Genomic DNA, 22,904 nt, shown 5'->3' with positions numbered 1-22,904 from the left:
CTTAGGAACATAGCTATCATAACTTCAACACAGCGTCTCATGAGCGTCTTCCATGTAGTCATACATCCGGCTACGTACACAGGCCTCTGTTTACTACTCTGATACAGAAGCAACATTCAGTATTTTCCCAACAAAGATATAAGATATTACAGGAAAAAACTAAATGAAATGAACAAGACATAGAAGTGTGTACTCTATGCTCAATGAATGAATTGTCCATTACACATTATGTGATGGTTTTTTCCACGTTCAATATAAACATCCTTCATTTTCTTATATTATACATTTTATTCCATGACTGGTCCATTATCACAACAGCAAAGAAAAGTAAAAACATAGTCAAAAGGTAGTATATTTTGTGAAAAAAATACAATACCACTTAATAGCAGTTGATTTAAATCATCAAATTGTCATTATTTGATGGGGTTTGCTCGAAATATTGAATATACACTTGGTTTAAATGTTCCCCATTAACTTTCATTCCAAGATGGCTTCATTTACATAAGATAAAACAAGTCAAAATGCAGTCATAATGATACAATCAGAGTACTTGCATTATTACCCTTGATTTTATCATCTTAAAAACGTTGAATCTCGTGGCAAATGAGAAGTGGGGTGTGATGTAATGATGTGCTTTAGCCAGGTGTGCAGGCGGTTGATAACAGCAGCTACGGGACACGGCTTTAAAGTGCTAAGCCAGATGTGCGCATATCATTACTGGATAATAATCACTGCTTAACATTCCTAACAAAGGCCAGGGGGGGGGGGGTGTGTGTGTGTGTGTGTGTGTGTGTGTGTGTGTGTGTGTGTGTGTGTGCGCGTGCCTTTACTTCCACTTAATGACATTACTTTTTTGTGCAGGCATAAAGTCTGTCAAAACAAATGTTTAAGGTATTTTACTTAATTGAATCCGACACGTTTTGATTTGAAGTGATTTATATTTATTTCAAATGTGTAAAACAATAATACGAAAATGTAACATGAGAATTATTATATAATACAAAATTAATCAGTGTCAAATTGATATACAAAAATATTACTTTTTAATTTTAAATTATGTATAAACAAATATACAAATAATCGACTTAATTGCACGTCTGAAAAGGGGTGGGAAGACGTTTACACATATTTAAACCCACCCTTTCTCCCAAAATCTAAATTACTAACATATATATTAATTTAAGAAATACATTTGTTATTGAAAAAAAAAAAAAATACATAGAACAACAAATACATAAACAGATAAATAAACAAACAAATAATCCAGTCCAATAAAACAAAGAGGTGTTGCACGTTTGAAGATTTGGAAGTTGTGTGAGTGTTTGGCCAGAGGGTGCTCTAACCCTTCTCTTGCGTTAGGTCTTGCCCCCCTTCCCCATGCTATTTTCGGTCAAAATTGACCGGTGTGTTTTGCACAGTGATATCTCTGGAACCCCTTATCCAATTTTGATGGTTGACATCTCATTTGAACAGTCAAAGCAAGTAGAATCAAGGGATGACAGACAGAATGACACCAGGGGCCTATACTACGAAGCTGGTTCAACCTAACCTGGATATGTTGGAGTTAGCCGGTTGGCCTAATCCAAAACATACGCGCTCTCGCTAAACTGTACTACGACGCTGGTTATCAAGTGGATCGCTCAAGCCAGCCGTGTCCTATCTAGTTAGGTGCGCGTTCACATGAAAGGGGTGGTATCTGGAGCATTCGACCAATCACAAACATGGAGAAGCGTACTGACAGCGCAGCGTCATACTTCCTGAATGAAAAGTGAACTTTAATACTAGTCAAAAATGAAGAAGTTAAACTTTAAACATCCATGACTTAAACACTTTATCAGGATCAAAGCCTCAGAGCTGCACCTGCAAGGTGAACTACAGCTGGAAAAGAAAACGTGTTTGAATGCGTACATTAACAGGTTTATGATATCACTGCCCCGTCTAAAACACGATCTGACTTCAATTACATTTGTCTCGAGTGTTTCGTCAACTTATGTGTTGCTTAAAATAATACTTCTGCATCCAGTCTGTGACGCTGTGAGTGTTGCACGGCCAGATACGGCTCAGCTGACTCAGATAAGGAGATATGTGATACATTATGAAGTGATATGCCGCGGACTGTACTTAATGTACTCTGATCCGGTTACTTATGTTGTGGCCGATATTTAAGTAAGCTTTCTTAACGCTAATGTTATAATAGTCAGATTGCTCTGAAGATGGGAGGTGATATTTTATTAATGTTCACGTTCACACAGTCGGTGATTTTTGCCGGCCGTCTTTCCTGCGACGGCAGTTTTTCTGTATTTCCTTTCTCCTGTAATATGACTTGATCGCTTTAAACTCCGCACACTGAGCTCTGATTGGTCAGCAGGCAGTGCTTTCACTGAGTTGAGCTCTTAGCCTGCAACCTAACCTGGTCCAGACCAGGTTAGCTGCTTAGCATATATTACCATGGAGATCTAGCCTGCTAAAAAGAGAACCAGCTTCGGATGACCGGAAAGCCGGAGTTTTCCCTGAATTTAGCCGGCTAAGCGAAAATCCTGCTTCGCAGTATACCCCCCAGGGGTGATTGTTTTGATACAAGCAAGCCAGTGTTTCATGTCATGGTCCGGACCCACCGGTGGGCCCATAAAATTCAGCATTCACTGTGATGAATATAAAATAAGACACTGATACTGTTTTCTTCAATGGACATTTATTGAAAGAGAAATATACCATAACAGAACATGTGTGTGTGTGTGTTCACGTGTGTTCAGGCACATAGTTGACAATGCAAAATTGTGGAATGTCACCTCAGGCTCCTCTCCCTCAGGGGCTTCTATCTCAGGGGCCTCTCCCTCAGGGGCTTCTATCTCAGGGGCCTCTCCCTCAGGGGCCTCTCCCTCAGGGGCTTCTATCTCAGGGGCCTCTCCCTCAGGGGCCTCTCCCTCAGGGGGCTCTCCCTCAGGGGCCTCTATCTCAGGGGCCTCTATCTCAGGGGCCTCTCCCTCAGGGGCCTCTCCCTCAGGGGCCTCTCCCTCAGGGGCTTCTATATCAGGGGCTTCTATCTCAGGGGCCTCTCCCTCAGGGGCCTCTCCCTCAGGGGCCTCTCCCTCAGGGGGCTCTCCCTCAGGGGCCTCTATCTCAGGGGCCTCTATCTCAGGGGCCTCTCCCGCAGGGGCCTCTCCCTCAGGGGCTTCTATATCAGGGGCTTCTATCTCAGGGGCCTCTCCCTCAGGGGCCTCTCCCTCAGGGGCTTCTATATCAGGGGCTTCTATCTCAGGGGCCTCTCCCTCAGGGGCCTCTCCCTCAGGGGGCTCTCCCTCAGGGGCCTCTATCTCAGGGGCCTCTATCTCAGGGGCCTCTCCCTCAGGGGCCTCTCCCTCAGGGGCTTCTATATCAGGGGCTTCTATCTCAGGGGCCTCTCCCTCAGGGGCCTCTCCCTCAGGGGCCTCTTCCTGGTCTGTTGTAGGCTCATAGTCTGGATCACTGTTGTCTTCCATTTCTGAGACATCTTCCTCAATCTCCTCTTCATCTGGTTCAATCTCCTCTTCATCTGGTTCAATCTCCTCTTCATCTGGTTCAAAAATGTGTCCAGAGCTCCTCGTACAGAAAATCGCCTAATCGGTCGCCTGCTCATTGTGTCAATGAGTCAAATGTGAGCAAGGCACAAATATAACTTGAGAGCCAGTAAGGGAGGCGCATTTAGCGCGCGAAAGTGAGAAAGTGAGAGGTTTTAGGATAGCTTAAAGTAATGTTGTAAAATAACAACCGGGGGCCTTACAGGGTTAAATCCCTTTATCCTCTTAAGCCCAATTGCCCCCGCCAGTTTTGGGCAACCTACGTACGAATCCCTCTCACTCCTCAATGGTAATGTTTAGATGGATTTAGGAACTTTCCCTCGATTCTATTGGCTCTAACGGCTCAAAAGAGGTGTCAATCACCAAAATCGACCAATGGGTTACAGGGATACGGCACCCAAATGTACCCAGAGGTGGTTTTTTTCACTTGTTTTGCATCAATCTTGATACATGGTACTTATTATATGTTATAGTTTGGATTCCTAAAGCTTTTAGTCTCCGATCCCATCATTCAAGGGCGGTTTTCACTATAAGTAATGTTTTTCTTTTAGACAGACACTATCATTACATTGTTTTACTATGTTCAATCTGAATTTACTTTAAAATAAAAACATCTATATTGATTCTGACGTTTCTACATCCAACTCACAGGTGTATCATTGCTTTGAGAGAAAAGATTATTAATGTATGCCTTTTAGAAGTGAAGTTATAATCATTTGTTCTGGGAATGTCATTTTCAAGCCTCCTGAAAAACAGGCTTAACTGGTAAATGATCTTTTTACCCTTAACACACAGATATACTGAATACCATCCTGCTTCTATTTCCTACAGTAAACGTTTCGATATTAGACGTTGCTTCAATTTAATCTGAGGGTTCAGGTCAAGGCTTACCTCTGCAGTTATGTTGCTTTTATGTATTACAGGGGCACCTTCCACTTATGTTTAAGGGCACTTTGAATCAAAGCATCCATCATATTGTACAAATGATAACTCATTTCATATTCATCAGATGCTGGGACGCTTCCTCAGGTCGCACATGTCTGTTCCCCGGATCAAAGGCTGCATTTCAATAAGCATTCCAATACCTGTGAGCTTTCATTGAAATGCAGAGTGTACCTCTTCTTCCTTTGTCAGCGAACATAAAGAGCCTCCTTTGTGATAACCTCCTTCTTTCAGCATGTAATTAAGTGGGATTTGTTGCTGTTAATCTGTTTGGATATCTTAATATCCTACAGCGATGGGTGTTTGCTGGATTATGTGTGTGTGTGTGTGTGTGTGTGTGTGTGTGTGTGTGTGTGTGTGTGTGTGTGTGTGTGTGTGTGTGTGTGTGTGTGTGTGTGTGTGTGTGTGTGTGTGTGTGTGTGTGTGTGTGTGTGTGTGTGTGTGTGATGTGAAGCCGCATAACTAAAATATAAGACATGCGTTGAAAGCTGGGTTACGGGTTCAATCCCCAAACGTGGTCGACATGGAAAGTCTATCCACTCAAGATACAATGAGGTCCTTCGGATCAAAACAACCGTCCCTGATTTATATTCAGCTGATGCTTTAATGGGTCCTTAAAGTCTCTTCCTTTTGTGAGAAGCTGAATAGTAAGTAAGCCAGAGCCACGAGTTGTGATGATCGCCCATGAGGAGCCACTGAATATGGATCATTAATGTTTCACTTTCTTTCTCCTTCTTTAAGAGAAGGCCTGAAAACCATTGGATAAAATAATACTAACATGAGTACAAAGAATGGTAAAAGTACGGATGAAAGTAATGGTTATGGTTTATGAGGCCCTATTATGCGTTTTGGGGTTTCCCATCCCTTTAGGGTCTTACATAGTGCATGTAAATGGTCTGCAAAGGCTAACATCCCTGTGTTCCCTCCACAGAGAGTATCCCCTGCCTGAAAACGCCTCAATTGGACTCCTTTGTCTACTTCTAAACCCATTTAACCTCATGTTAAATTGTCGCCCACTCTTGAAGCTTTTAAGTCCCGCCTAAAAACCCACCTATTTTCCCTCGCTTACCAGTCAGTCTGAGCTATGTCATACCTATTTGTATGCTTTCACTGTCTGTCCATAGCCTTTGTGTGCCTTGTATTTATTCTTATGTGTGCTTTTTTTATCTATTCGTGTAATATTATATTTTATTATAATGTTATGTTCATTGTGAAGCACTTTGGCAAACCCTCTGTTTTTAAACTGTGCTATATAAATAAAGTGGATTGGATTGGACTTCTGGAACATCGTGACATCCTATGTAACACTTGCGCTGCTATTGGCTAACGCTCCAACACATTGCACGTGATATGCTAAGGGGGCGGGACATCTCTATAAGGGGTTGACCAATCACGACTGGTATGCTTCTGGATACATCTTCCAGCTTTGCGTTAGCTCGGGTTTGCTTAGAGAAATATCCTAATTATAACAGGAAACATTTGCAGGTTTGTAGCGAGACAAAACTAGAACCTTCATTGGCAGACGTGGGCGGCGCCAGAGATGTTCTGTTGGGGGTGCTGTGGGGCAGCTTGCCGCTTCATAGAGGTTGCTCAAACATGTAGGGTTTCCCATTAATGTAACTATGGGCTACAGTGAAATGTTCTCCTGTAACACTCCCCCCATCAGCTCACGGCATATAGGAAGGATAAAGTGCTATTTTTTATAAGTGGGGGGCGGACCAGCCGACTAGGGGGGTTCGGGTGCATGCTCCCCCGTGAAGATTTTTTGTTTTTAATTATTGAAGTTAAAAGTATAAATCTGGTGCAGATCTATGGATACATCTCTCAACACCCATATGAAACAGAACTGAACACAGATTTCTTTATGGATATTTTACAAATCACTCCACTTTTAAACTGTATTCTTGTTTTACTGTCATATAGTATTTCATACCTCTTTTTCAGTTATTCTCTTATTGTTTTATAGCCTAACTATAATGATCATATGTGCCTCGGAAATACTTGTTTACATAAATGGTGATCAAACAGTTTTGAGACCCATGACTTTCGAAACACTGAGAGAGTCCTTTACCTCACTGAGCTGACGTTATCTGACAGGAGACGACTTTCCTTTCACTTAGTTGCAGTGGCGTGCGGTGAGGTTCATGGCTGGTGAGGCACTGACTCTTTCAGGGTCAGATTTACAAATATTATATTTTGACCTTAATCGAAATATTCGGTTATTTTCAAAAGCTTTTTTAGTCTGATGCTTCGATTCATTTTAAACAGACCGTTCAACAAAAGGATACCCAACATCTAAATATTGGATTGTTCTTTCTTAGTAAGATCCCATTTTCATTACAATTGTGGTCTTACCTTGACTTGAAGATGAAGTCTATGCTCTCCTTCTGGACAACAATCTCTATTACTGTTTTGTGAAAGTCCTCCTTATCTTCCTGTAGTTTCAAAAGTCTAGTTTGTTGTTCGCGTCTACCGTCTCTGCGTAGAATAACAGTAGCAACAAGGACCTGTGGGCTCACGTGCGCCCCCTTCAGTGCGGCAGAGGTTATGGCTGCCTCCCCTGGTGCTTTGTTCATTGCCGTTGTACGATGAGACCAGCGGGCCTAATTATCATATACGTGAAATAAGTTATTTAGAGACTATGGATGGCGAGGATAAAAGTAATAAAGGGATCTACAAACATTACATTGGTGGCATACAGTGAGATGGAGCAGGCATGCGCTGAGGGCCCGCTTTCCAGACAGTTTCTGTGGGGTGACGCATTCTGAGGTGAGGCAGATCTCATCTGTGCCCCCCTTACCCCACAGTGACTGGCTGGAGCGCGCTCACAAAATAAGTGCCCGCGTTAAATTAGTGCCCACGCTCCAGCCAGTTACTGTGGGCTTACGGGAGGCAGAGCTCGTCCCTGCCTCTCTTCTCATCGCTACCCGTAGTTGTAGCAGAGCTCGGCCAATTTGCTGATTTTAACTATAAAAATCGATTGGAATCAAACAGAAATCACATTTACAACACAGATCAGTGGAGACATTTTATTATTATTACTATTTAGTTTTTCTTTAGTTGTTTTTCCGTTACATTGGAGTATGACAGGTGAAGCTCTGCCTCCCCTGTCTGCACGTCGCTGCTTAGTTGTAGAAACAGCTTCTAATATCCGTTAGCACAACAACATTCTCTCTCTCTCTCTCTCTCTCTCTCTCTCTCTCTCTCGCTCTCTCTCTCTCTCTCTCTCTCTCTCGCTCTCTCTCTCTCTCTCTCGCTCTCTCTCTCTCTCACTCGTGCCACACACGGAGCCGAGCTTCAATGAAACACCCAGGTTGCGGTTGGATAATCCAAAAATCAGCTCCTATCGTCTAACCCTATCGTCTATTCCTTGACCTCTGAGTGAAACGTCACGGGGTTAAGGGATAGTGGTTAGGAGAAGAGACTGTGGTACTTTAGAGAATCCGACTGCACCTTCACCAGAGCCATATAATAGAATTATTGATTATGATTATACTACTGATGAACGTTCAGAACAAAGCACTTTGGCAACTTACCACCTATGTTTTAAAAAGCTTAATAAGCACCGTAACTTTCATGATATAATTTCTCCGTCATAATCGGTTGTTTCCGTGAACGGCCGACTGTTGTGTGACGGCAAATGCTGCGGCTGCAAGGCATTGTGGGGCAGCATTTTCTCCTCTCCTGTCGGTTAGGGAGGTCCAGTGGTTCCTAAGCTAAAGGAGGTTATAAAGGAAGTTTGAAACCTCCTTTCCTATCATCTAGAGCAGGGGTCGCCAACACGTCGATCGCGAGCTACCAGTAGCTCGCGGAGGTTTTCCAAGTAGCTCACCAGAGGGCGCTAAAGTGCAGTTGACATGTTGAGACATATTTATTTATGTAGTATATTTTGAGAGTAAGAAAGATAGAGAAAAAGAGATGCAGTCATGACAACTGAGGAAGGTCCGTCAAAGAAGACATTTAAAATATACTACTTTCATGACGAGTGGGAACATGCATTTCTATTTACGAGCATCAAAGACAAGTGTGTGTGTTTAATTTGTGGCTCGAGTGTTGCGGTGGGGAAGAAGGGAAATGTGGAGCGGCACTTCACAAAACTTCACGAAAACGTTTCAAAGGAGTATCCCGTCGGCAGTTGCCTTCGCGTTGAGAAGGTACAACAATTAAAAGCTACGCTACAAAGACAACAATGCAGTGACAGACTGAATGTTTGAAGACATATATTTGCTTGATGCAAGTTGAGAAAAGCACAAGCCATATTCCCCTTTTACATGTGAAACTAATTTGTGAAATGCTTGAAATAATTTAAACTATAGAGCTAGAAATGTTATTATTACAATTAGGAATTGTGCACTCTTATCTGTATAACTGTTTACTGTAGTTATTGATGTTAAAGCAGAACTCAGTATTGCATGGTGATTATTTGTCTTTTTTTCTCTTCATGAGAAAGTCAAGTTTATTCATGTTAATGTTAATGTTAATGTTTCTGCTCTTGAGTCACGAATGTGATATGTGCACTGAAATCTATATAAAATAACATGAGTAGCTCTTGGCCACTTTCTTTTTTCAAAAGTAGCTCCCGGTTAGATAAAGGTTGGAGACCCCTGATCTAGAGAATTGGAACGGCACTTATCACGGCTGCCACTGAGGGACTTCCGGGTCGTTTCACTCCGTTAGGAAGGTTCCTAAGCTAAATGGACTATTCGACTTCAGCCCCAGAAGTAGGCTACTTGTACTGTACTGTAGCATATCATTTTCGAATCAATCATTTCAATCAATCATCATCAATCAAAGTATGAATTTCACATATATAAAAAAAAAACATACATTTCTTGGGGTTGCTTATAGCAGTTGCTTGGCCAATTATTGGTGTTGCTGTAGCAACTGCAAGCTACCGCCTGGCGCCGCCCCTGTTGGCAGATAATATAAGCACAACACGTACATTGTGCAGAGATTTCCAATATGAGCTTAATTCTTACAATACAGTCACTTTATATAGCCATGTGTTAAATTGATCCAGTCACAGAAGAAATGCAATCTTCTGTGCAAACATGAACGTTAAGTATTCAAGATAAAAGGCCTTTTCAGATAAGAAAAGAATGAGAGACTAAACCACAAATACTGATCCTAGATAATGTCAAAAATCGACAGCACAATCTACCCTGAACTCAATCTAATCATCAGGGGATAGTGTGTATTTATATACGTCACTAAAGGTTATCAAGGTGCCGCTGTCCATCACATGTACTTTTCAATTAGGATGAGCCTTTTCTAATCTGAGAAGGCCTGAGGTAATGGGTTACATTTGTTCGGAGAGGAAGGGCTCAAATAACACTCATCGAGATTATTATCAGTGCTCTGCAAAGCTGTCAATCGAAATGTCAATAATGTGTAACATTATCTGATAAAATGAAGGTTTTGCAAACGATGGATTTAATAAAAACTGCTTCAAATGCTGCTTCATGACATGGAGCTATAGAAGCAACAATATAGAGTTTACATATTTTATTTTATTTATAATCCAATGAATTATTTCCTGTAATATGATTTCAACAGATTTACGCGGTCATTATTTCCGACTGGTTTTATCAACCTATTCGAGCAACAAGGAGTAAACCATGTGTTGGGTGGTTTGAAAGGGAAATATAATAAATGTTATTATATGTAAATCACAAGAGTGTTACGGCCTAGAGATATTGGTAGTGATGTTACGTATTGCGCTGAGGCTTCGGAGCGTGTGTCGAGTAATCCCCGAAGCTTTTTGTGAAGCTTGTATCGTTTTGGGCCAGTGACGTCACCGATGACAAACGATGACTCGCTGCCTGTCGAAGCCACGTGACTGCTTCAGGAATTGCTCATAATACCCATGGATGTATGATCCATCCATCCATCCATCTTCTCCCGCTTATCCGTGGTCGGGTCGCGGGGGTAGCAGTTCCAGCAGAGAGCCCCAAACTTTCTTTTCCCTGGCGACATCAACCAGCTCTGACTGGGGGATCCCAAGGCGCTCCCAGGCCAGCGAAGAGATATAATCCCTCCACCTGGTCCTAGGTCTACCCCTTGGTCTCTTCCCAGCTGGACGTGCCTGGAACACCTCCCTAGGGAGGCGCCCAGGTGGCATCCTAACTAGGTGCCCGAACCACCTCAATTGGCTCCTTTCGACGCGAAGGAGGAGCGGCTCAACTCTGAGTCCCTCCCTGATGACCGAACTTCTCACCTTATCTCTAAGGGAGACGCCAGCCACCCGGCGGAGGAAACCCATCTCGGCCGCTTGTATCCGCGATCTCGTTCTTTCGGTCATGACCCATCCTTCATGACCATAGGTGAGGGTAGGAACGAAAATGGCCCGGTAGACAGAGAGCTTTGCCTTCTGGCTCAGCTCCCTTTTCGTCACAACGGTGCGGTAAAGCGATTGCAATACCGCTCCCGCTGCTCCGATTCTCCGGCCCATCTCACGCTCCATTGATCCCTCACTCGAGAACAAGACCCCGAGATACTTGAACTCCTTCACTTGGGGTAAGGACTGGATGTATGATAAGAACGATATTACCCCTCATGTACCCGGGCCTGGTGACACGATGGAATTAAGACAGCTCAGACCCTCACGCATATAGAGGTCAGAACATGTCAAAAGTATAAATAAATACAAGCATAAATAAATGCTGTGGCTCAGAAAGCAGTTGACTCACAACCGCAGGGTCTCTGGTTCAACGACTGAACAATACGTCTTTTTTGTTGTTTATAAAAGCTACAGCTAAATGAGATAATGTAGTTAATAAATATTTGATATGGGTTAGCCTTTCTCAGGCTACAACATGGTTACGTTTATGAATATTATTAAGGAATACAAATCCCTCTTTGCAATGTTTACCAGCCTCCTTAGGCTTTTCAATCACAATCATTAAACTGGAATAAATACAATATTGTTGACATGAAAATATGATTTTATGTTTAGAGTTATTCTAAGTGTAGCTGAATAATGGTCATACTCTCAAACTGATGGTATCCTTTTATTGTGCACCCTTGCATGTATACATTAAGTATCAAGTACCAACGTAAGAGCTAAGAAAATAAAGAAAAACACAATAATTAGCCACCATCTCACAGATAAAACATCTCAATTTCTTGCATTTATAAACGTTACATTTCTAATATAAACTAAATAATGCAATTATAGCTCACTACTGCCCCCTAACTAACAGAGCAGAACACATGTAGGCTAATAGCAGTTTTGCTAATTCAAAAGCATGGACTCAAAACTCTGCAACACTACGAAATAACACCACATAATATCAATACACATATAAATTAAAGTAATAACAAACCTGTGCCCCTATCAGCCAGGTGCTAAAAACACAACGTAACGAATTATTTGATGTTAATTTCTCCGTCTTGTTTACACTCCTTCGTTCTCTATTCACTTCCGGCAAAAGTCCCTTCAAAATAAAAGTCCGGATCTTATAACTATCAAAATAAATGTACAAAACTAAAACGTTACCACAGGAAAACATCGGCACACGAATATAACCAACTTTACAAAAGGTTAAATATATTAAAGGTCATTTACACTAAGGCTTTACTTATTGGGAACTCGGTATGAGATAGAGCACATTGAGATGTCAAATCTGCCTGTTTTACACACTTTGACCAACAGGGGGGTTTGTGTTCAAATGAAGCCCATGATGAAGCCTCGTGAGATGAACCCTTTTGGGAACCAATTGGCTGGAAAGCTTCAAAGCTTCATAAGGCTTCATCTCGCCATCACGATATATTGGACCCCCAAAGCAAAAGACTTAGAGAGAGAGGTGGTCAAAAACGTTTATTTTAAGCAGAGGCACAGTTAAAGTGGAGGCAGGAAGCTGGCTGCCACGGAGACCTCAGGGACAGGAGACAAAAATCCAGGCGACGAGATCACAGGGTAGAGGAGAGCAGCGAGACACACAGGAGGGTCGAACACAACGGAATTATCTGGCAGGGAAGTGGCAAGAGGACCGGGCTTTTATGGTTGAAGAGGTGAGGTGAGTCCCTAACCCTAACCCTGTCACACACCAGCCCTGCAGTGAAAAACAGAAGGGAGGGGGGAGACAGAAGAAAACACAAAAAAAGCACACAACAAAACCAAAACTAAACAGAATCATCGCAAAGAGACCACATTTACTGTAACTTTTAGTGAGGCATTAATGTCCAAAGTTGTTTATTATTGCAATTTATAGCAGTAATGTAAGAGCTATGTATAGGCTTTAGCTTAGCATTGTAGTTCATGTTCGTGTTTACCTGGTATTATTTACTGTTCAATACAAAACGATAAATGCTCTCAAGAGAAGTACATGTGTATACTCTTAATTATACAGACATATCAGGTTTTGATTTCCAGTGCCATGTTGTGTTGTTTTCTCCTCCTAATTTAGCCTTATATGTTTTTACCTGGACTGTATTTTCTATTTCAATATTTCATTTCATTTTCGCACTATTTTTGAGGCATGTATGATTCTCCGTAGGATCATCCTAGGACTTCAGCTTTTGATTGCCACAACGTAATTTTCTTTTAATATTTGAAAGCTGTCTGAGGAAACATCGAGTAGCCGAACTGAGTATGAACTTGGACACTTCCTCAGTGTCCCACATCAAATAAAGCATCAAAGAGCACTTGATCACGACTTGCACTGACACAGAAGAAGCGCTTTAATATCCGGATCCACTTTTCCCTCAAGTACAAAGTTGACTCTCAAAGTCAAGTGCAACCACTCAAAAGTTCCCCGTGTCAATGTGTTTTCTGATGGTGCGCGTCAAGAAGACACTGAGTGGGAGGAAAATGCATCCCCAAAGCCAAGCGGTTCTACAAGACACATAATCAGATTCCCGCTCATAGTAAACATATTTGCTCAAACTGCCACAGGTTTGATGTCTCCTTCCCACTTATGCGACTAAATGAACTGCCTGTTTGAGCGGCAGCAAATCGGTATCTTCCTCTTTCTGTCCTCTCTCCTCCTCCTCCTCCTCCTCCTCCTCCTCCTCCTCCTCCTCCTCCTCCTCCTCCTCCTCCTCCTCGCTGATGTTCCTAAATGAGCTGGCCATTGCAGGAGCAGCAAATCATTAAGACGGAGCAGAGAAGGTCAAGTGCTGTATATAGACGAGGGACAATTAAAAACCCGTCGAGACAATGTAGCTCTGAAAAGGTTAGCGTACCCTTTTAAGCATACACACATTTGCACACTTTGTACATCGAGGAGGCATTCAAAGACAAGCTCTGATGCACAAATGCCGATAAAAGCTCCAGAGGGAGAGGAGACACAGACTACATGACAGATAAACAGACCAAAGTATACACATGTACACACACAAGCATGCCTTTCACACTCCACAAACATGTTGAAAACCAAATAGTTGTTATGGGAAATATGCCACCAAACACACACAGAGACACACACAGAGAGAAACACACACACACACACACACACACACACACACACACACACACACACACACACACACACACACACACACACACACACACACACACACACACACACACACACACACACACACACACATTACTTAATAAATAAAGAATTGTGAAGCTAGTTTGAAGATAATCAAAAAAGACATAACAAAATAGATCTTAATGAGCACAGAGGACAATGTCCCCATCTTGCCAATTTGCTAAATAGCTGTAATGTTATGAACAATTTCCCCTACAGCAATTTAGTTTCTGTTGTTTAATGACACCCGCTGCGTCTGTGTTGCAGCAGTTATCCACAAAGGACTTCTCTTGTCATCTCGGCTCCGTCACAGAGCACCAAAGTATTGTTCTTGTCTCATATTAAGAACACACTGAGTAACACATAGCCAGCCAGGTAAATGCTAACATACTCGCTAGCTTGCTAACTTCTATTTTACAGGCATATTTATAACATCTGTCCCCCTCTCATAACCACTAACCTCCTTGATAGAGAAGTTGGCTGTGCTGGTGTTACAGTTTTCATTTGTTAGGCTTACTATATTATTAATTATGTTTCATTCAAAAGCTAGTAGCTATCTTCTGAAGCTCCAAAGCTTAGCTAAATGCATGCTAAACCATCAAAGCTTAAGCCTTTTTTTTTTTAAATATGTTAACATATTTCACATCCCTCCGTATAGTTTGCACATTTCTGTTCAAGGCTACCTTTTGTTATGAGAATCTGCAAATGTTGTATTACATTTGTTCGAGTATTTTGTCATAATTCACACATACAGTATTTATTTGTTGTATAAATATGATAATTGTACTCTTGGCCCCTCTTCTTACAATTGTTCTATGTGTGCACTGATACACCAAAGCAAATTCCTTGTATGTAAACCAACTTGGCAAAAAACGGTTCCATTTTGATTTAATGTAAAAACATGTCCACATGTTTTCTGAATATTATGTCATACAAGTACTGCATGGTGCACAGAGTTGAGTGTAACGCGTTACAAAGCAACGCTAACGCACAGCTATTTGTTGTGTGTTTATATCACGGAGTCTGTTCTTCTTCTCTGTTTTCCGGTTGTTGCCTGTTTTGAATGACGAATACACACTACCGCCGCCTGCTGGTAAGGAGAGTTATTGCCACTCACGCATGCGCAGTTCGAACGTGCTCGGCTGAACTCTTTGCGGTGTCTGGTTCCAGTGCAACACATGGCCAACACGCAGGAGAACACGTTGACGCAACAGCGCGAGCGGAGACTGCGCAACATATACAGATAGCAGGAGACAGAGGACAGCCACGGTCAGATAGCAGGAGACAGAGGACAGCCACGGTCAGATAGCAGGAGACAGAGGACAGCCACGGTCAGATAGCAGGAGACAGAGGACAGCCACGGTCAGATAGCAGGAGACAGAGGACAGCCACGGTCAGATAGCAGGAGACAGAGGACAGCCACGGTCAGATAGCAGGAGACAGAGGACAGCCACGGTCAGATAGCAGGAGACAGAGGACAGCCACGGTCAGATAGCAGGAGACAGAGGACAGCCACGGTCAGATAGCAGGAGACAGAGGACAGCCACGGTCAGATAGCAGGAGACAGAGGACAGCCACGGTCAGATAGGAAAACATTCAGGATCTGGATCAGTCTTATGCGACAATGGAAACTGAACTAAAGAGAACATTTGAAACTTTAGCAGTCTGCGTGATCTGCCTGCAGGGAGGGGCGGGCCGGCCCTGCGAGTAAAGTAACGAGTTACTTTATGTAGAGAGTAACGAAGTATTGTAATATATCACTTTTTTAAAAAAGTAATATGTAATATATTACTTTTTTTTAGTAACGACCCCATCTCTGGTGCACTCTCATCACTCTCTTTAGCAACCAAACTAAAAACCTGTTAAAACCCCAAAAAGACATGTCATCACCAGACATTTCACCGTCTTCATATACCTGTTCTCTCATCTTCCTCTCTTGATTTCTTCCTATCTATCACCCTGAAAAAAGGTGTACAGTGTAAGCAGAAGGATTTCCTATGTCCTGTTATGTGTTTTACTCCAAAGTCATAGCACTGCTTTAATATTGAGCTCACATCGATGTGGAAGTTCAGACAAACATCGCAGATTACAGTCTTGGTTCTCTGATGTCTCGCTTAAAGGAAGTACCGCTCATGTTCAGGGAATACTGATTAGACTGCGTGGGTTCAATAGTCACGTGCACGCATTACTAATTTCACCTTTGAAATAGCGTTTGGCAATACGTTTAAAACGCATTATTACCACTTTGCAAACTAAAGACAAGAGTACTATTTTTCAGCCTTTCAAGTCCTCTGTCCTGTATGTCTTAGAGTACATGTATGTGTTGTCATCCTTTACAGCTTTCTCCTGAGGACTTTAAAAAGGCCAGTTAGACAATGATTATGTCCACAACATACAGTCCCTGCAGCTATTCATAGAGACATTTACACAATACACAAAAAACCCTTACGTACATATTTTCCTACACCACAAACAAGTGCATGTGTTGCTCTGAAGTCCCTTTGCTTGCATGGCCATAAAACCCAATCTTTCCTCACTGAAGTACCAAACACCGCAAACGTTGACTCATCGGGTTCTCTATTCATGAGAAGGAAATGGCTCTGGCATTTTAAGACTCATTGTTCATGAATGTCATCTCAGTGTTAGAGGTGTTATTTCTGTATAGTAATGAGGAACAAATGTCCTCCCAAGGACATCAGACCAGAAGACTCTCCCTGAACATGATGTACAGAAACATCATCCATCATGGTTTGAACCATTTACTATCAAGTGGTGTCATTTATGTTCTTGGTGTGGCCTTTCCGTGTATATTGTAACAGAGAAGGCTTGTTGGATATACAATGTTTAACAAATTAGTTTGATTGCTGCAAAAGGACATTGTGTACAAATGGTAATGTGTCAAATATACTTCAAACTTTTTGGCCACTTTTAGCTTGTTGTTTTGGTTTAAAGGCACATTACATGTATGGTGTTAGCAGGGTCGTCCCTGGCCAACATGAGGCCCCACGCAAAGCTATATGATGAGGCCCTCTGTTTCGCAAGCGTCGACGGGGGACGGGACACGTCTATCGTTTTTCCAACCCAGTTTAGATTTAACCACGCCCACTTCCGCATTACGCAAGGATCAACGTAGCTCTACGCGATAGCGTCATAGCACCCGCGAAATATGAATCTGACAAGCGAAATACCGTCCTTTTAAACGCCACATAATATACAATATAATAGTGCTTCTTTGTCAATATGACTGACGACCACACTTATGCAGTGCTGAGGTAATGTTAATTCATCATTTAATATGAATTCCTGATGGATATAAGAGGGATACATTAGCAAACATCTGTATATATAGCATATATAGCTACTCGAACGTGTTGTAGCCTTCCAACTAAAATCCCACCTCAGCTCCAATAACCTGTTTGAACCCTTTCAATCAGGATTCCGGACAAAACATAGCACAGAGACAGCCCTCCTCAGAATCACTAACGACCTCCTCCTCTCCTCAGACTCCGGCAATCTCAACATCCTCATCCTCCTCGACCTCACAGCAGCGTTCGACACCATCGACCACACCATCCTGCTGTCCCGCCTGGAATCATCCCTCAACATCACTGACACTGCACTCTCCTGGTTGAAATCATACCTCACCAACAGACACCAGTTCATCCACATCAATAACTGCACTTCCTCCACTGCCCCTCTGAACCAAGGCGTCCCCCAGGGTTCGGTGCTTGGTCCCCTCCTCTTCATCCTCTATATACTCCCCCTTGGAAAAATCATCCGTCGCCACAACCTCCAGTATCACTGCTACGCTGATGACATCCAACTCTACATCTCCACAAAAACCATCACTGCCACAACTCACTCCACACTCACCAACTGTCTCTCAGAAATTAAATCCTGGATGCAAACAAACTACCTTCAACTGAACAGCAACAAATCTGATATCATCATAATCGGACCCCCATCCCGCACCAACACCACTCAGAACTTCAACCTCACCCTTGACAGCACCACTCTAACCCCCTCTCCTCACATTCGCAACCTTGGAGTAATCTTTGACAGCCAGCTCAAATTTGACAAACACACAAACCACATCACCAGGACCGCCTTCTTCCATCTGAAAAACATTGCCCGCCTCCGTCCCTCACTCACCTTCCCGGCTGCTGAAACCCTCATCCACGCATTTGTCACTTCAAGACTGGACTACTGCAACAGTATCCTGTATGGTTCATCATCCAAAATCCTAAATAAACTACAATACATCCAGAACTGCGCTGCCCGCCTCCTCACCCACACCCGCTCCAGAGACCACATCACCCCCGTCCTTCAAAACCTGCACTGGCTCCCTGTTCGTCAACGAATACACTTCAAAATCCTTCTGCTAACACACAAAGCTCTCAATAACCAGGCCCCCCCCTACCTCTCCGACCTGATCCACCACTACACCCCCTCCCGCAGCCTTCGCTCATCAGAAGCGAACCTCCTCTCTATCCCCAAGAAAACCAAGCTCCGAACCTGGGGGGACAGAGCCTTCTCCATCGCTGCCCCCACCCTCTGGAACTCCCTCCCACAACACATCAGAGACTGCACTGACCCCCCCACTTTCAAAACACTGACCAAAACACACCTCTTCAGACTGGCTTTTAATCTGTGAATTATGCTGTATTGCTGTTTTAATAACTTTTAAATGTTATTTTATCTTGTTCTAATAACTTTTAAATTCTATTTTATCATGTTTTATCACCACTGTAAAGCGTCTTTGAGCACCTGGAAAAGCGCTTCGAAATGCAATGTATTATTATTATTATTATTATATATAATGTTTCGTTTTTTTGTTTGTCATGTAACATATTAACGTTTTGACCTTCTGTTTAGGATGTAAAGGTATCTATTTAATATTTTATTTAAAGATAGACATTTATAATATGTTATAAATGTCTATTTTGTTATTTAATACAACATATAACATTTGACATTAACAACAGGCATGATTATTACCCTTATTCAGAGTGCCTAATAAATGTATATATTTTTTTACAGTGCAGATTTTGGCTTTTTTGGGACCATCGCACATGTGGTCTGTGTATGCTGTATAATCTGCAACAACTGTCAGGTGGTGTTATTGATTATCTTTGCAAAAGAGCCCCCACCAATATAGCTACGTCGATCCTTGCGTAATGCGGAAGTGGGCGTGGTTAAATCTAAACTGGGTTGGAAAAACGATAGACGCGGACGGGACGGGGGTGCTTGTGGAGCCACACTAATTGCACCGCATAGGTGCGCCGCATTTTCGGCCCAGTTGAGGCACCCTCCGCAAGATGAGGCCCCCTCCGCAAGTTGAGGCCCCCTCCGCAAGTTGAGGCACCCTCCGCAAGTTGAGGCACCCTCCGCAAGGTGAGGCCCCACGCAGTCTGCATGATCGGCCTGTAGGGAGGGACGGCCCTGGTGTTAGCTCATTAGCAGCTTGAAGCTATTTTAAGTTTTCTAAAAAGTGCGCCTCCGAAGTACCTACTGCACATACACCAGTACCGAAGAACTGACAGACAAAACTAGCTACTACCTGGTTAATAGTGTGAACACGTAGCAGCTAAACATCCTGATATTTGTCTTTGGAGAACAAAGTAGAGCCCAAAGATACACATATTGTAGACTTACAGTATTCCCTTAAAAGAGCAAAATATGCAATTGTATACGAATAAAATAAGACTTAGCATCAGGTAGCATGTTGTGGAGTTGTACTGCCCCCTAGTGGCCACAAATCAATAAACGAAGCTTTAAAGTCTTCATTTTTGCGTCATGAGTAGATTTAATTGAAGTTTCATAAATATACTGTTGAAGAATTTGTATAAAACAGACAATGACATAGTGATGATACACACACACACACACACACACACACACACACACACACACACACACACACACACACACACACACACACACACACACACACCCCTCCAGGCTGCATGTTCATCATGTGTACAACGGTCTGTTACTCATGGATGAAATGTAAAATGTTGATAAGATCTCGGAATCGTTTCCTTATCTCTTCCGCTCTCTGAGTTTCCATTTATTTCCCGCCACATCTTTCACCCAATCTCTCCGTAGTTTTTCTGTTTTCCTTAACATACATTTTTCTCTTCTGATTGTTCCATCTCTGTCTTTCTCCCCGTCTATCTTTCAGGGTCATGGTATATTTCCCTGGGTGTTTGCTCACAAGATTATCTCATGTTGGCGAGCTTGCCCTGCGGTAGATTTAATTGCATCGAATACTGATAACGGAGACAAGGGAAAGGGGAGGGGAAGCACTGATTACATTTTGCTTCAGTCAGATAAATAGCCTCAACTAACAACACACACCATCGCTAATATCCTTCCAGCTTACTTCCCTTTCTCTAACCCCTTTTGTTTCCGGCCCACCTCCTGCTCTCCGCCTTTCTTTCTGCGAAGAATCATCGCTTCTCTCTGACTCACTTCTTTCTCTTAACCTCGAGCAATGACGTTGTTTGTTTAATTACAGTATACTGTCAACATCTAGTGACAGTATCTTACCCGTACACACACACACTGATACCCAGCACCTTGGATGATATGTAGAAACCAACACATTCTCACTCCCAACTCTTCTATTACCAACGTTCAGGGAGCTCTATGCAACTCAACGGGACTCCCTGATAGTTGAAAATCGAGTTGGGAGTGAGAATGTGTTGGTAAAAACATATTCATATGCGATCACTGTCATTCTGTCTGCAAACTTACGAATGTGTTTTCCCTCCAAAAACACTAAGTCATGCTTATATCTTATTTGCAGCTTCCGCCAAGAAGAATAAATAGTCCTGACCACTGCGTACCAATGGTGGAAAATGCAGCGACAGCAACGTATCTTAATATTACGGCAGCACTGATCGACGTGTTCTGTAACTGTCCAAGTCTGTTCACATTTTATTCTATTAAATAGTCTTTTAACACTGCCAGAGCCCATAATGTGTTCCCTTTAGTGTTGACTTCCTGTCTGCCTTCTTCTGCTGTTCCCTTTAGTGTTGACTTCCTGGCTGCCTTCTTCTGCTGTTACCTTTAGTGTTTACTTCCTGTCTGTCTTCTTCTGCTGTTCCCTTTAGTGTTTACTTTATGTCTGTCTTCTTCTGCAGTTCCCTTTAGTGTTGACTTTATGTATGTCTTCTTCTGCTGTTCCCTTTAGTGTTGACTTCCTGTCTGCCTTCTTCTGCTGTTCCCTTTAGTGTTGACTTCCTGTCTGTCTTCTTCTGCAGTTCCCTTTAGTGTTGACTTCCTGGCTGCCTTCTTCTGCTGTTACCTTTAGTGTTTACTTCCTGTCTGTCTTCTTCTGCTGTTCCCTTTAGTGTTTACTTTATGTCTGTCTTCTTCTGCAGTTCCCTTTAGTGTTGACTTCCTGTCTGCCTTATTCTGCTGTTACCTTTAGTGTTTACTTCCTGTCTGTCTTCTTCTGGTGTTCCCTTTAATGTTGACTTCATGTCTGCCTTCTTCTGCAGTTCCCTTTAGTGTTTACTTCCTGTCTGTCTTCTTCTGCTGTTCCCTTTAGTGTTTACTTCCTGTCTGTCTTCTTATGCTGTTCCCTTTAGTGTTTACGTCCTGTCTGTCTTCTTCTGCTGGTCCCTTTAGTGTTTACTTCCTGTCTGTCTTCTTATGCTGGTCCCTTTAGTGTTTACTTCCTGTCTGTCTTCTTCTGCTGGTCCCTTTAGTGTTTACTTCCTGTCTGTCTTCTTATGCTGGTCCCTTTAGTGTTTACTTCCTGTCTGTCTTCTTCTGCTGTTCCCTTTAGTGTTTACTTCCTGTCTGTCTTCTTATGCTGTTCCCTTTAGTGTTTACTTCCTGTCTGTCTTCTTCTGCTGTTCCCTTTAGTGTTTACTTCCTGTATGTCTTCTTATGCTGGTCCCTTTAGTGTTTACTTCCTGTCTGTCTTCTTCTGCTGGTCCCTTTAGTGTTTACTTCCTGTCTGTCTTCTTATGCTGTTCCCTTTAGTGTTGACTTCCTGTCTGTCTTCTTCTGCTGGTCCCTTTAGTGTTTACTTCCTGTCTGTCTTCTTCTGGAGTTCCCTTTAGTGTTGACTTCCTGTCTGCCTTCTTCTGATGTTACCTTTAGTGTTTACTTCCTGTCTGTCTTCTTATGCTGGTCCCTTTAGTGTTTACTTCCTGTCTGTCTTCTTCTGCTGGTCCCTTTAGTGTTTACTTCCTGTCTGTCTTCTTATGCTGTTCCCTTTAGTGTTTACTTCCTGTCTGTCTTCTTATGCTGGTCCCTTTAGTGTTTACTTCCTGTCTGTCTTCTTATGCTGGTCCCTTTAGTGTTTACTTCCTGTCTGTCTTCTTCTGCTGTTCCCTTTAGTGTTTACTTCCTGTCTGTCTTCTTCTGCTGTTCCCTTTAGTGTTTACTTCCTGTCTGTATTCTTATGCTGGTCCCTTTAGTGTTTACTTCCTGTCTGTCTTCTTCTGCTGGTCCCTTTAGTGTTGACTTCCTGTCTGTCTTCTTCTGCTGGTCCCTTTAGTGTTTACTTCCTGTCTGTCTTCTTCTGGAGTTCCCTTTAGTGTTGACTTCCTGTCTGTCTTCTTATGCTGGTCCCTTTAGTGTTTACTTCCTGTCTGTCTTCTTCTGCTGGTCCCTTTAGTGTTTACTTCCTGTCTGTCTTCTTATGCTGTTCCCTTTAGTGTTGACTTCCTGTCTGTCTTCTTCTGCTGGTCCCTTTAGTGTTTACTTCCTGTCTGTCTTCTTCTGGAGTTCCCTTTAGTGTTGACTTCCTGTCTGCCTTCTTCTGATGTTACCTTTAGTGTTTACTTCCTGTCTGTCTTCTTATGCTGGTCCCTTTAGTGTTTACTTCCTGTCTGTCTTCTTCTGCTGGTCCCTTTAGTGTTTACTTCCTGTCTGTCTTCTTATGCTGTTCCCTTTAGTGTTTACT

General features: G+C 42.6%; 1 protein-coding gene across 1 annotated transcript; it reads right to left on the bottom strand.

Annotated features, from left to right (window-relative positions):
- Positions 1–1,085: 1,085 nt before the first annotated feature.
- LOC139435175 (fibrous sheath CABYR-binding protein-like) lies at positions 1,086–13,574 on the bottom strand. Its single transcript, XM_071205609.1, has 4 exons — positions 13,437–13,574; positions 11,825–11,846; positions 2,964–3,553; positions 1,086–1,097 (listed from the first exon to the last, which is right to left on the bottom strand). The coding sequence occupies exons 1-4, from the start codon at positions 13,572–13,574 to the stop codon at positions 1,086–1,088; spliced, it is 762 nt and encodes a 253-aa protein (XP_071061710.1).
- Positions 13,575–22,904: the final 9,330 nt, after the last annotated feature.

The sequence above is a fragment of the Pseudochaenichthys georgianus genome, chromosome 15 (assembly GCF_902827115.2).
Source record: "Pseudochaenichthys georgianus chromosome 15, fPseGeo1.2, whole genome shotgun sequence".
NCBI classification, from domain to species: domain Eukaryota; kingdom Metazoa; phylum Chordata; class Actinopteri; order Perciformes; family Channichthyidae; genus Pseudochaenichthys; species Pseudochaenichthys georgianus.
This window is presented reverse-complemented; position numbering and strand designations above follow the sequence as displayed.